This window comes from Lytechinus pictus, chromosome 9 (genome assembly GCF_037042905.1).
Source record: "Lytechinus pictus isolate F3 Inbred chromosome 9, Lp3.0, whole genome shotgun sequence".
NCBI classification, from domain to species: Eukaryota; Metazoa; Echinodermata; class Echinoidea; order Temnopleuroida; family Toxopneustidae; genus Lytechinus; species Lytechinus pictus.
In genome coordinates, this window is record NC_087253.1 from 1725348 (window position 1) to 1741289 (window position 15942).

General features: G+C 38.3%; 1 protein-coding gene across 3 annotated transcripts in view; it reads right to left on the reverse strand.

Annotated features, from left to right (window-relative positions):
* Window positions 1-5869: 5869 nt before the first annotated feature.
* Window positions 5870-15942, reverse strand: part of LOC129268456 (uncharacterized) — a 32026-nt gene continuing 21953 nt past the window's right edge. For 2 of the 3 annotated variants that reach the window (XM_054906009.2, XM_054906007.2), the window contains 3 exons: window positions 13999-14231; window positions 13016-13150; window positions 7603-11929 (listed from right to left, as the gene is read on the reverse strand). In XM_054906009.2, the coding sequence (XP_054761984.2) occupies window positions 11036-11929; window positions 13016-13150; window positions 13999-14231 (1262 nt within the window). In that variant the 3' untranslated portion in view covers window positions 7603-11035. Of the gene's footprint in view, window positions 6322-7602; window positions 11930-13015; window positions 13151-13998; window positions 14232-15942 lie in introns of those variants that run through there. The other variant, XR_010294616.1, reaches the window with a different exon arrangement.

A 15942-nucleotide genomic window follows, 5' to 3' on the forward strand; every position in this document is an offset into this window, starting at 1 on the left:
TGGTTCAAGAACTGGTCGCCATTTATCATTTTCAAACATTGGCTCTGATTTTCAATATTAAAATGAACTACGAGCCTTTAGACTTGTATTTGTAAACTATCACGTTTATATATCAATGCAACAAATGTAAATCTGAAAAAGTCTTCAAAAGTTGAATAAGGAAATTGACATTGTCAAATTCGCTCAGATTCTTTACTACAAAAATTACTCCATATATTGACAAGCCTTTCAGATTGGTATTTCCAAACTCTTAATGCATATACAACATTCATATCACAAAAAGGGGAGTTGCTATTCCTCTGAATTTATACCTCGCCCAATTCAAGAGTCAACTTTCTTAAAAGTAGTTATAGAGAATACTGTTTTGATAATCTAACAAACACACACACAAAAAAGCCATTTCAGGTCTAACATTTGTGATTTTTTTGGAAGATTTATTCAATTCATATGTTTGCATAATTCACCAACGTACCAATATGCAGCAACATTGCATTTTTAAATTCTTTTGATAGGGTGCATTAATTTTTAATGAATACAAATAATACTGTTAGTATTTATACATCTTTGATCTCAGTCGTAATTAACATTACCTTATACTAGTAATAAATAAATTAATTTGTTCTTTGTAGAAGAAATGAGAAATAATTTGAGAATTCTAGGAAGTACGTACATCCACGCCCCTGGATCTTCTGTAAATATTTTGAATTTTTTAGTTCATATTAGACATTGTAATGCTCTTGAATTATTATTATTATTATTTATTTTTTTTTTGGGGGGGGCGATGGTGATCTTTTACTTGACTGCAGAGAAAGCATGTCATCAAGTAGTCAGAGGACTGAAGGCTTTAGATCCTCTCCAAGGGACCTGGTTATGAGGATAAATGCCTTACCAAAGGGCACTAGTGCACCAAGCGGGAATAAAATCCGGATCACCGGATTGCAAAACCACCACTTGTCCAATTGAGCTATCATGTCTTCGAGTCCTTTTCGCAACCAATTGCTTTGTTAAAATCATGGCTTACTAAAGTACTAAGAAAATTAAAAATGAAGAAAATTAGGTTTGGAAGTACAAATGGTTACTTAATAGAACTGCCCAACTGAAATACATATTACTATACAAAAATAGAATTCTCACCTTCAAAATCAAAAGGATGATTGCCCTTTCTAAATTATCTATGTGCACTGTAATAGACCTTCTTTATACAATTACATGTACTTGTGTATCTTATAAAATTTTCTCCCTAGAAGTAAATCTATTCTGATTTTTGCCCAAGGAAAATATGAAAATGTGAATTTTCACCACTTTGCTTGGAAAACAAATTTCTAACCGGTCATTTAAACTTTAAACTTTGAATGACATTTTAATCAACCAATTGTAGTGTTTATTCAAAAGAAAATATAATTGAAAGTCTTGATTAATCCCTTGAATATTTCAGGCAAAGATAACAAGTACTTGCTCCTAACAAACGTGTAAAGATTCAAAACTCTAATCAAAACATAGCATTCTAGCCAAAGAAAAAATAACAAATTGCCAAATAAAATTTACACAAAGAACAAGAAAAAGAGTGAAGTTTTACAACTAATGAGATGTGAAAGAATATGCAAATTAGATGGCAAGTGAGAGAGGAACAATTATGAAAAATTAATAACTTGATCAACAAAATTTGTGACTATGACAACATACTTCATACCATCAAACCTCTGTCTAAATCAAGATTCAAATAAATGTATTCCTGAAGTATACTCAAGGCTGTGAATACAAGCCCAAGAAGTGTGTGTGTGTGTGGGGGGGGGGTATGTATTGCTGTACAGATGAGGAACAATCTTTGCTTAATAATTCAACAAAGAATCTTAGTAAAAAAAATGTAACTATGTACACATGAAATTTTGGAACTGGAAGATATGGTGCAATAATTAGGGGTGAATTTATATGAGTAAATCTATACGTATCCTGCTATTAAAAAACTTTACCCACATCACATATTTATCATCAGGTAATCCTTTTGATTGGGGTATACTGCTACTTGGTCTACACCCACTTTGTATATTTTACATCAGTCTCATCCCTAATGGTCTAATCCTACTTCATCTAAAACTACTTTCCCTTCAAACCATTTGGTATCATTGCCATTTAAGCCATTAACTATACTGTTTGATTTCCAGTTAATGATAAACTCTTCTCTCACAGTGAATATCACATTATGAATTCATGATACATAACTAATGTGCTTCCAAATGATTCGAATAGAATTACCCCAGCTCTAGCCTGACAACCGATTGCAGCGCACAAGCATTTCAAGGAATAAATTCCTGCTAGGTACCCAGTCACCTCACCAGGGTTGAGTGCGGCGCAATGTGGATCAAATTCTTGCTGAAGGGTACTAAGCCATGGCTTTGAACTCACAACCCTCTGTTTCAAAATCTTGATACTAATCCAACGGGCCCAAACACTCCAATTAGGCTTACATTCGTCTCCTATCAACTTGGTTTAATACCACTTAGTTTATAATAATAATAATAGCGGCATATTTACCCAGGGTAGCCACTTCAGTTCCGAAAACTGTTCTCCCAGCGGGCCCTGCTATTATTACCCCGGCTTTAGCACGGCTACCTTTATCGGGCGCTCCAGCATTCAAGGAATTTCTTCCTACCGGGTACCCATTCACCTCACCTGGGTCGAGTGCAGCACAATTTGGATAAATTTCTTGCTGAAGGAAATTACGCCATGGCTGGGATTCGAACCCACGACCCTCTGTTTCAAAGTCCGGAGACTAATCCACTGGGCCACAACGCTCCACAAATGATCTGTTTATGAACCAGTTCAATTGACCAACGAAGTGGAAATTAGACCAATTGGGCATTAGACTAAATAATAGACTTAGTGGGTGTTAGACCAAGTGACCAGTAGACCAAATGGTAATTAGACCAAATTTACAGTAGAAAGGCGGGTTTAGCCCTAATGATCTCTGAGAAGTAGACCTGCTTATTGACTAATTATAACTGGGTCCTGTGGTTAGAGCATCGGACTCATAATTGCAAGGTTGTGAGTTCGAATTCCCACTTTGATAAACAGACCTGAGAGTAATATGTGTAGTCTATATGGTCAGCCACTTTGACTTATTAACCAGATGTAAAATGTTTCCTAGGTAATTGCTTATATACGGGAGTTCATACCATTTTCAGCTGCATACAACTATAAACTATGTTCTAATTTCATAGACGTAAAAGAATATTCGATCAGTGATGTCTGTTTAATTGTTAACTGAAGAAGCTATATACCCTGTTGAAATAACACTGGAAGAAAGAGGGCTTTTACAGGGACCAACCAGTTCCAATAGGCAATGTGTTGACTACTGAATTCTGTACTTCACATAGGCTTTGTACAGGAATCACCTGGTTCCAGTAGGCAATGGGTTAACCTGTTGACTACTGAATTCTGTGATTCCCATAGGCTTTGTAAAGGGATCACTTGGTTCCAGTAGGCAATGGGTTAACCTGTTGACTACTGAATTCTGTTATTCCCATAGGCTTTGTAAAGGGATCACCTGGTTCCAGTAGGCAATGGGTTAACATGTTGGCTACTGAATTCTGTTATTCCCATAGGCTTTGTAAAGGGATCACTTGGTTCCAGTAGGCAATGGGTTAACATGTTGGCTACTGAATTCTGTTATTCCCATAGGCTTTGTAAAGGGATCACCTGGTTCCAGGAGGCAATGGGTTAACCCTCAAGCTCCCGGGGTATTTTGATTCTTGTCATTCCCGGGGGGGGGGGGGGGGCCATTATGGCCCCCCCTTAAGATCTCGGCCGCCGATCGCGCGAGTGACGCAAAAATTTGCACGCTGGTAGTGTGTGATGTAATCTACAAGGCTGTATGGTAAAATTTTCCAAAATATTGAGATTTTATTTTATATGAATTAATTATGCTAATTTATGCATAAATCATACTTTTTGCTCTAATTCACTAAATAAAGCTCCTAGAATGCTAATTTTTGGTAAAAATATTCTTTGTAGCATTCTTAACAATCGCAATTAAAAAAAACTTCGGTTTGGAAATCAATTTCTTATGTATTTTATTGTTTTATGAATTTCTTATGTATTTCTTTGTTTTTTTACTTTTGGTTTTTTATTGTTTTTTCAATGGAAATCGTTCCAGACTTAATTCTGATCATAAACAAGGCAAAATCAATTAAGTTTAATCAGTAAAATTAGAAATAATGATACATTTATGAATTTTGGCTAAATACACTATTTGCATTGGATTTGTACATGAAATCACGTTTATGAGCAATTTTGGGTCTGACATGCACTTATATAATGTTGCGTAATGTCGTAACCGCGTACCCGGGCGTCACAAATTTGGTCTCAAAATTTGCGCGAGACTTGAAAGTAAAAAGTCAGTGAGCGGGGAGGTAAAAAAAATTCGCGAAGCAGATATATCGCGAAAATTGTCGAGGGGGGGGGCCATTATGGCCCCCCCCCCCCCGGGAGAATTAGGGTTAACATGTTGGCTACTGAATTCTGTGATTCCCATAGGATTTGTAAAGGGATCACCTGGTTCCAGTAAGCAATGGGTTAACATGTTGGCTACTGAATTCTGTGATTCCCATAGGATTTGTAAAGGGATCACCTGGTTCCAGGAGGCAATGGGTTAACCTGTTGGCTACTGAATTCTGTGATTCCCATAGGATTTGTAAAGGGATCACCTGGTTCCAGGAGGCAATGGGTTAACCTGTTGGCTACTGAATTCTGTGATTCCCATAGGATTTGTAAAGGGATCACCTGGTTCCAGGAGGCAATGGGTTAACCTGTTGGCTACTGAATTCTGTGATTCCCATAGGATTTGTAAAGGGATCACCTGGTTCCAGGAGGCAATGGGTTAACCTGTTGGCTACTGAATTCTGTGATTCCCATAGGATTTGTAAAGGGATCACCTGGTTCCAGGAGGCAATGGGTTAACATGTTGGCTACTGAATTCTGTGATTCCCATAGGATTTGTAAAGGGATCACCTGGTTCCAGTAAGCAATGGGTTAACATGTTGGCTACTGAATTCTGTGATTCCCATAGGATTTGTAAAGGGATCACCTGGTTCCAGTAGGCAATGGGTTAACATGTTGGCTACTGAATTCTGTGATTCCCATAGGATTTGTAAAGGGATCACCTGGTTCCAGGAGGCAATGGGTTAACCTGTTGGCTACTGAATTCTGTGATTCCCATAGGATTTGTAAAGGTATCACCTGGTTCCAGGAGGCAATGGGTTAACATGTTGGCTACTGAATTCTGTAATTCCCATAGGATTTGTAAAGGGATCACCTGGTTCCAGGAGGCAATGGGTTAACCTGTTGGCTACTGAATTCTGTGATTCCCATAGGATTTGTAAAGGGATCACCTGGTTCCAGGAGGCAATGGGTTAACATGTTGGCTATTTTGTTTTATGAAAACAAGTTCCTTAATTTACATGACATATTTGATCTCAACCTTGGTTGCATTATGTATCAATTAAATAAAAGAGAACTTCCACTTGCCCTTGATTCATTATGTGTTAGAAATGACCAAATCCATTCTTACTATACAAGACAAGTTTCTTTTCTCCACTTGCCATTGGTCAAAACTAGTTTTCGGCTAAATACATTCGTTTATACAGGGCCAAAATTATGGAACTCCCTTCCTTCTTCATTGAAGAAATCAGTTAGCCTTAGTGTTTTTAGAAACAAGTTACAGACCGATTTACTGAAGAAATACTTAAATCAGTAAACGAATGCCTGCTTGTTATATCTCGTCTAACTTTATAAATTGTATTCTTCCCACAATTATCTATGCAAAAAGCTCTGCCTATTTTCTTTATATTTTCCTCTTTTCTTTCTTCTTTTTGAATTTTAGATTCTTATACTTTAGGTCTAATAGAATGTTTGCATTCTGCATTTCACCTTTTTGTTACTTTTTAGTGTATCTTTTGTAAATATGTATATCTGTACTTTGGTTATTTACTCAAATTTTTTGTTTGCTTGTTCTATGATGTTTTAAAATGATTGCTAATATAATTTTTTAACATTCTGGTGGCCTATGGCCCACAAGCTAAGCTTCTTAGTAGGTCACCACGTTTCATTTCCGTCTGTTCTCATGGGTGTTACTAATGTTCCATAAAAAGTAGTGCATGTATTATGTATATTATCCTGTAATTATTTACTTTTGTTCTTTGCTATTTACTTGTATCCCAATAATCTACTGTTGTTATTGTTGTTGCTTGATATCGGAATTGAAACGAAATAAAGATTCATTCAAGATTCATTCATTCATTCCCATAGGATTTGTAAAGGGATCACCTGCAACCGCGTAGCCAGGATTTCATTTTGGAGGGGGCGGTAAATGCACGCGAAGCGTGCCAACACTTACAGAGCGCGCGAAGCGCGCTCCCTAGGGGGTGGGTGCAGGGAGGGGGAGTTTCCCCCTCCCTCGCGAAGCGCGAAGCTTTCGGTGTTTCATAAATTAAAATGAAAAGGAGCCGTCTATCATGTCTCTAGTACCTGTATCAGCTCCAATTCAGTTGACTCTATTGTGATTTTGAATCTTGTTTTCAAAAGTGATTGTGAACGCACAAAAAGGGATAAAATGAAGTAAATTATAATAATAATTACCCCGCGCAAAGCGCGGAAGCTCATGCATTATATAATTTTTTGGCAAAGAAAAGGGTCCCGAAATAATGGTATTCTCTAAGTCATATTGAATGCTTCCCTCGGAAAGATTTGATTACAATTTAGCCACAGTGCATATCTTTAACTCGCAAAACAGAGGAGAAGATATGCCGGGAGAAAGATATTCTTCCCCGCGCAGAGCAATGAAACTCTGAAATTTTAAAGGTCGGACGTTTCATTACATGCAGATATCTCTATACCCATTGGCTCTAATTCAATTGATTTTCTAAGATTATTTAACTTCATTACAAGGAAAATACTGCTCAAAAAAAGAAACTTAAGTGTCATTCAAAATTTCAAACTGAGGGCGCAAAATAGGACAGGGCAGGGAAATGACATGAAATTTACTAGAATTTGATTTAAAAAATATTGTACTTTTTTATTTGATACGACACAAATTTTATACCTTCTTTTTTTTTTAATTAGAAACCCGTTTGCCCCAAAATTATGGTTTTTAAATAATGAGCTGAAAAGCGGGAGAAGTTGCCCTAGTGGAGGTGACGGCAGAAATTGATATAAAGATTTGACCCGCCTGGAGTCGACCCGACCAGAAGTTTCGCGATCAATTTGAAAAAAAAAAGACTTCATACACTTCGGCCTAACCTTACTCTAATTCCATGCCCTCATGTATACATTTGAACTTGAACTGGCAAGAAACACGTATAGCTGAGGTGGAAAAACAGGGTTAGAGAAAGGGTGGGGGAAACAGAGAACTGCAATATTGTCATTTATCCGCGCGCAGCGCGGAAGCAAAATTCATATATATAAATTTAGAGCAAGAGTGAATGAGTTTCTCTTTTTGAAAAAAAAAAAAAAGAATAAAAGGAAAAACCCACAAAGCTACCTTTCTTCCCTTTCTTCCCTTCGCTTTTCCTTTTCTCCTCTCTTTTTTTCCCTTCTTTTTTTCTTTTTGGGGACGTTTTTGGGGGGGCGACCGCCCCCACCGCCCCCCCCCTGGCTACGCGCCTGATCACCTGGTTCCAGGAGGCAATGGGTTAACATGTTGGCTACTGAATTCTGTTATTCCCATAGGATTTGTAAAGGGATCACCTGGTTCCAGGAGGCAATGGGTTAACATGTTGGCTACTGAATTCTGTGATTCCCATAGGATTTGTAAAGGGATCACCTGGTTCCAGTAAGCAATGGGTTAACATGTTGGCTACTGAATTCTGTTATTCCCATAGGATTTGTAAAGGGATCACCTGGTTCCAGGAGGCAATGGGTTAACATGTTGGCTACTGAATTCTGTGATTCCCATAGGATTTGTAAAGGGATCACCTGGTTCCAGTAAGCAATGGGTTAACATGTTGGCTACTGAATTCTGTTATTCCCATAGGATTTGTAAAGGGATCACCTGGTTCCAGTAAGCAATGGGTTAACCTGTTGGCTACTGAATTCTGTTATTCCCATAGGATTTGTAAAGGGATCACCTGGTTCCAGGAGGCAATGGGTTAACATGTTGGCTACTGAATTCTGTGATTCCCATAGGATTTGTAAAGGGATCACCTGGTTCCAGTAAGCAATGGGTTAACATGTTGGCTACTGAATTCTGTGATTCCCATAGGATTTGTAAAGGGATCACCTGGTTCCAGTAAGCAATGGGTTAACATGTTGGCTACTGAATTCTGTGATTCCCATAGGATTTGTAAAGGGATCACCTGGTTCCAGTAAGCAATGGGTTAACCTGTTGGCTACTGAATTCTGTGATTCCCATAGGATTTGTAAAGGGATCACCTGGTTCCAGGAGGCAATGGGTTAACATGTTGGCTACTGAATTCTGTGATTCCCATAGGATTTGTAAAGGGATCACCTGGTTCCAGGAGGCAATGGGTTAACATGTTGGCTACTGAATTCTGTGATTCCCATAGGATTTGTAAAGGGATCACCTGGTTCCAGTAAGCAATGGGTTAACATGTTGGCTACTGAATTCTGTTATTCCCATAGGATTTGTAAAGGGATCACCTGGTTCCAGGAGGCAATGGGTTAACATGTTGGCTACTGAATTCTGTGATTCCCATAGGATTTGTAAAGGGATCACCTGGTTCCAGTAAGCAATGGGTTAACATGTTGGCTACTGAATTCTGTGATTCCCATAGGATTTGTAAAGGGATCACCTGGTTCCAGTAAGCAATGGGTTAACATGTTGGCTACTGAATTCTGTGATTCCCATAGGATTTGTAAAGGGATCACCTGGTTCCAGTAAGCAATGGGTTAACCTGTTGGCTACTGAATTCTGTGATTCCCATAGGATTTGTAAAGGGATCACCTGGTTCCAGTAAGCAATGGGTTAACATGTTGGCTACTGAATTCTGTGATTCCCATAGGATTTGTAAAGGGATCACCTGGTTCCAGTAAGCAATGGGTTAACATGTTGGCTACTGAATTCTGTGATTCCCATAGGATTTGTAAAGGGATCACCTGGTTCCAGTAAGCAATGGGTTAACCTGTTGGCTACTGAATTCTGTGATTCCCATAGGATTTGTAAAGGTATCACCTGGTTCCAGTAGGCAATGTGTTAACCTGTTGGCTACTGAATTCTGTAATTCCCATAGGATTTGTAAAGGGATCACCTGGTTCCAGTAAGCAATGGGTTAACATGTTGGCTACTGAATTCTGTGATTCCCATAGGATTTGTAAAGGGATCACCTGGTTCCAGTAAGCAATGGGTTAACATGTTGGCTACTGAATTCTGTGATTCCCATAGGATTTGTAAAGGGATCACCTGGTTCCAGTAAGCAATGGGTTAACCTGTTGGCTACTGAATTATGTGATTCCCATAGGATTTGTAAAGGGATCACCTGGTTCCAGTAAGCAATGGGTTAACATGTTGGCTACTGAATTCTGTGATTCCCATAGGATTTGTAAAGGGATCACCTGGTTCCAGTAAGCAATGGGTTAACCTGTTGGCTACTGAATTATGTGATTCTCATAGGATTTGTAAAGGGATCACCTGGTTCCAGTAAGCAATGGGTTAACATATTGGCTACTGAATTCTGTGATTCCCATAGGATTTGTAAAGGGATCACCTGGTTCCAGGAGGCAATGGGTTAACATGTTGGCTACTGAATTCTGTGATTCCCATAGGATTTGTAAAGGGATCACCTGGTTCCAGTAAGCAATGGGTTAACATGTTGGCTACTGAATTCTGTGATTCCCATAGGATTTGTAAAGGGATCACCTGGTTCCAGTAAGCAATGGGTTAACATGTTGGCTACTGAATTCTGTGATTCCCATAGGATTTGTAAAGGGATCACCTGGTTCCAGTAAGCAATGGGTTAACCTGTTGGCTACTGAATTATGTGATTCCCATAGGATTTGTAAAGGGATCACCTGGTTCCAGTAAGCAATGGGTTAACCTGTTGGCTACTGAATTATGTGATTCTCATAGGATTTGTAAAGGGATCACCTGGTTCCAGTAAGCAATGGGTTAACCTGTTGGCTACTGAATTCTGTGATTCCCATAGGATTTGTAAAGGGATCACCTGGTTCCAGTAAGCAATGGGTTAACCTGTTGGCTACTGAATTATGTGATTCCCATAGGATTTGTAAAGGTATCACCTGGTTCCAGTAGGCAATGTGTTAACCTGTTGGCTACTGAATTATGTGATTCCCATAGGATTTGTAAAGGGATCACCTGGTTCCAGTAAGCAATGGGTTAACATGTTGGCTACTGAATTCTGTGATTCCCATAGGATTTGTAAAGGGATCACCTGGTTCCAGTAAGCAATGGGTTAACCTGTTGGCTACTGAATTCTGTGATTCCCATAGGATTTGTAAAGGTATCACCTGGTTCCAGTAGGCAATGTGTTAACCTGTTGGCTACTGAATTATGTGATTCCCATAGGATTTGTAAAGGGATCACCTGGTTCCAGTAAGCAATGGGTTAACCTGTTGGCTACTGAATTCTGTGATTCCCATAGGATTTGTAAAGGGATCACCTGGTTCCAGTAAGCAATGGGTTAACCTGTTGGCTACTGAATTATGTGATTCCCATAGGATTTGTAAAGGGATCACCTGGTTCCAGTAAGCAATGGGTTAACATGTTGGCTACTGAATTCTGTGATTCCCATAGGATTTGTAAAGGGATCACCTGGTTCCAGTAAGCAATGGGTTAACATGTTGGCTACTGAATTCTGTGATTCCCATAGGATTTGTAAAGGGATCACCTGGTTCCAGTAAGCAATGGGTTAACCTGTTGGCTACTGAATTATGTGATTCCCATAGGATTTGTAAAGGGATCACCTGGTTCCAGGAGGCAATGGGTTAACATGTTGACTACCAGTACTGGATTCTGTGATTCCTATAGGCTTTTAACGGGGACCACCAGGTTTCAGTAATCAATGGGTTAATCTCCATCCTTACTGTTCAAGTCTGAGAGGCTATCACTGAGGAGGTTAGAACCCATGACCTGTTCATCACCGCTCTTAAAGGTCAATCTATCAATCTCACTCAGAGGATACCCATGGAGGAACAGCTCATCTTCTTCCCCGACCTGGATCTTCCGCGTCAACTTGGTACGCTCAAACTGCACATTCTGAGCCACGGGTGAGCGGAACCTACGACTGACTGGCTTCCGCGATTTCGACTTCCCTTCGTCAGAGTTCACAGAACTTTTGCGGGGACCAGACTCTGAGATAGATCTCCTGGGATTATCAGACCCCGGTTCCTCCTTCTGAGCTTCCGCGTCTTTGTTCTTTGCTTTGGACTCGTTCTCTCTGCTATCCAGCTTGTTGGTGCTAGGAGGCATTGTTCCGATGCCTTCGTCGATACCCTCGCTAGCTGTCTCACTGTTGTGAAAGTAGTCATGGAGGAGAGCAACGGTACCCATCCTGGACTCCCGGAACTTTGTTGGATCGTAGGGCGTCTGACTGGTATTCCTAATCTGACGTAGCAACCCAGCATGGTGTACTATATCTGTAGTCTGCGCTATACTGCTTGCTGTATCTTCCATACTACCTGCCGAGCTCATATTATCACCGGTCAGGGTATTCTTGTCCAGCCGGATGGAAACTTCACTCTCATTCGCCAACTTTTGACCATCGAGCGTAAGCAATGGTTTCGCGGGTGACTTTGCTAGTGGGAATCGACGGTCTTGTCGGGTTCCCACGAAGGCCTGGTTGCGGGCATCACAGTTACGGTCATGGAGAATGCTTAGAGCTCTAGGATTTGGGTGAACCAACTTCTCCAGTGAATCAATAGCTGCCTTCTTGGCCTCTCTTTTCTTCTGTCTTCTCATCCGCTGTGATAAAGAAGAAACAAGACGAAGATTAAAGCTAACAATTTCAGCAATCAACAATGATTTCATGGAAAGTCTTTAAAATCAAGCTTCATTGTCACCATACCATGGCAGATCTAGATCTGGTTTATCTACATAAATCTTTCTAGAAAATCACAAAATCTTATCTGAAAACTTACTACACTAAAGATCACCAACACAGACAAGCATAAGTGGGACAGTGTGTTATCATTGCTTGGAAAACACTCAACATGACATCTGGCTGGAGCGCCGTGCTTGTTTTGACAACTTTGTAACTCAAACTTCAATTTTTTTTAAGGACAACTAAGAAGTAGCTCTATTTTAGAGTTATGACACAAGGGGCAACCTAGAAAAAGTTTTCTACAGGAATTAGGATGCTGTCTTCACTTGCCAACATGGCCATAAAAAACAATTTTTTAAGCTGTTCTTGAATTTCTAAATTTTTTATTTTGATATACAAGAATTTAACAGCCCACAATAATATGATTCTTTACTGGATGGTTACACGACACAATTTATCAAAAGTAAATGGCCTTCACAAAGAACATCATCCGTAATACTGAAAGCTATACAACTTACAAAATACATCTTTTACTTGTTTATCAAAAGGTTGGATTCACTATATTTTAAGACTGAATAGAAATGTATGAAATTTCTGAATTAAGATACAGCTTAGTTAGTTTACATAATCGGGTGTTCCTTGATATTTACTTCTACTAAAATATGGTTTAATTCAAAGATAGTCATAACGGTATCAAAGCTGAACCAATCTGGTCTATGTATTTGGCCCAATTGCAATTTGGTCCAATCATTACTTGGTCTAATAATCACATGGGTCCAATTTCATAAAACCTTATAAAAACAAATGCATTATTCTTATATCATTTACTATCAACCAAACAAATTGAAATGATTACAGTAGCTTTAAACTATCATCACAAATTTGTCATTACGACAGGTTTTACGTCTAGCAGTCATACTTGGGCCTTGGATTTCTAGCCCTGTACAAAACACTGACCAATCCTTTCACGGTCATAAGAACCTGAACTCAATCAATGACAGACTTACCTCTTCTTCAATCTTAGCCAGCCTTGCATTCTCAATTTCTTCAGCTTCTTTTCGCTTGAGGGCTGCACTCTTAAATGTGTGGTGAGGTAGGAGTTCTTTCAGCTGGAAATGGAGGCTTTGCATGGTCCGTTCCTCCTGAAAGAATGTAACATGAAATCACATGAATGGGACTTATAGAATCATAATTAGAGTTTGTGTTATGCAGTTCTGAGTCAAGTCCCCAAAATATTAGCTAAATTGAAGTTACTTTGGACAAAAGCACAAGGAAGAAGACTAAAAGAAACACATTAATATGTGAGATGATGAAGGTAGAAGGTTAATCAGATGGATATGAAAGCTTTGTATACTATGTTTTTTGCAAAATACAACATATAAACATTACATATCCTCACCTTAAACAATTTAAGTGAAAAAACAATGTACTGGGGAAGTGTTTTTATGTGTGATATCACATCTTGGTCAAACTGCCAATGGGAGGATCTCTAGAAACATTTAGTGATCTCAAAATTTAAATGCTCATACCTTTATTTTTATTAATTTTTCACACATTTCATTGATCTATTTCTTTGATTTTTCAGTTTCATACAATTCAATTTGCTTCAAAGGTTTCATTCTCCTTTAACAAAGACTTAGATCACCCTGACAATAATTCAATTTTTTTGATAAAACGTGATGAATACAAATTATTCTCTTACAGAAGAGGTAATGAGCAGATATATCAGATGATATATCTTCCACAAAAACACAATCACTTTACATAATTTAAGAAATGGATATTTAGAAATTTAATCACACAACGTATAGAGGAGCTTCTCGTCTATGACGTCACAAAAAAAAATGTTAAAAATGCATTTACTGTTAAATCTTTGATGAATTTTTATCAAACCTTCCCAATGTTTTTCTCAAATCTTTCTGCTTTTATTAAAACCAACTTATCTTCAGGGTAAACTGCCCTTTTTAATAAAAGGGGAATAATCCCTTACCAGAGTTTCTATTTCATACTGCAGGCTGTCAAGAATATTTTGCCTTTCTTTCACATTCTCCTCAGTCACAACAATCTTTTCCGTCCGCTTTCGCTGCTTTTTCTTCTGTTTCCATGGTAACACATTCTCATTATCACCACCAGGTCCACCAGGGAAAGCCGAGGGAAGCATGCTTGGTGGAGGTTTGAACCTCAGACCTGCAGTTTGGATGCTAGATGGTGCAGAGTGCAGGGCTAGAAGACAGGAGAAAGAAAAAGAGATTATATAATGATGCATGTCAAAACTATTAAATACACCTTCATCACACCCAACATTATTGAGATGTTGGGTGTTACCATGGAGGTGTATTCAATGGTTGAAATTGCATTGATTTTGTCTGTTTATTGACTAATGAACAGACAAAATCTATGCAATTTCAATCATTTGAAATAGCCCAAATACCCTTAAAACAACAAACTCAAATTAAAATTCAATTGGAAATGAGATGAACTATTTCTCATCTAAATACTTTTTATAAGTAATAAAAAATAAGTGACTGAAATAAAACAAAATGAAACAGACTCAACCTGAAGTGCATTAGACCGCTATAAATTCACACAGGATATAGAAGCAGGCCCAGCTGACAACAGACAGCAGATAATGAATGAAGGCAAGATTAGACTACTTCAAGGATACCCATTTCACACGGTGACAATAGCTAATAGCTAACTATATTTGAACACTTTAAAAACATGATGTTATTTCTAGGGTTCAGAAAATCAACAGTATCCAATTAAACTTGAAAGAAGAGGGATTAAAAATTTAAAGATTTCTATATTTCTTGTGGAGTGCATTCAATACATGAATCCTAATCTTTTCATGAGATTAATTTTTCAATGCAAATAGGTCTACATGATCCATTTAGTTTTACATGAGATAACCCTGTTTGTAAACTGTGTTTAACATACAAAGGTCTAAGCATTGTATCTAGGGAGAGAGCCTTGTTTTCATAATCTTCTACAAACACAAAGAATACAAGAAGATAAGAAACCTTAGCGGGTATGAACATAGGGAGTATTTCATGAGACAAACAGTGATTTTTACTGACATTTACCTGAAGAGCCAATGATATACGAGGATTTCAGTAGCTTATAACAAATAGTCACTAGCTGAAAATCACTGACTGTTTGTTTCATGAAAATGCTCCCCCAATCAGCATTGTAAAGTTGGTCTACCAGATCTATTATTAAACTTGTTATCAGATTCAATCTTGCTTACCCGCTCATGTTTATAACAACAATAACAATTTTATATACCACAAAATCGCAAAACTGCCTCTAAGCGGTTAAGAGAAAGGAAAATGAAGTATAAAGGAAATAGAAATAGAAATAGAAATACTTTGCACAACAAAATGTATCAAAACTAATATTACAATTTACAACTTTCTCACAAGATCATGAATAAAGAAATACCATCAAATGGGCCAATAAACATATGATATGATCAATTTAAGTTTGACTTTCTCCACTCCCTGGGGAGTAATCGAGAAAGAGTTTTCATAATTACTCAATTGCTAGGCATACTACATAGGCTTTCTCATCCATCCAGGTACCCTGTTGCATCCAATCTATTAGTCATCCAATGGTAAATTGCATGGAATCCTTGATTTTGATTGGCTGATGATCATCGTTACCATGGTAGTCATCCAAAATTGCATGGAATCCTTGATTTTGATTGGCTGATGATCATCGTTACCATGGTAGTCATCCAAAATTGCATGGAATCCTTGATTTTGATTGGCTGATGATCGTCGTTACCATGGTAGTCATCCAAAATTGCATAGAATCCTTGATTTTGATTGGCTGATGATCATCGTTACCATGGTAGTTACCATTGGATGGCAAAGTTACCATAATAGTAACTTTTTATGCAACGGGGCCCAGGGGTGAAAGTGGCAAAGTGTGG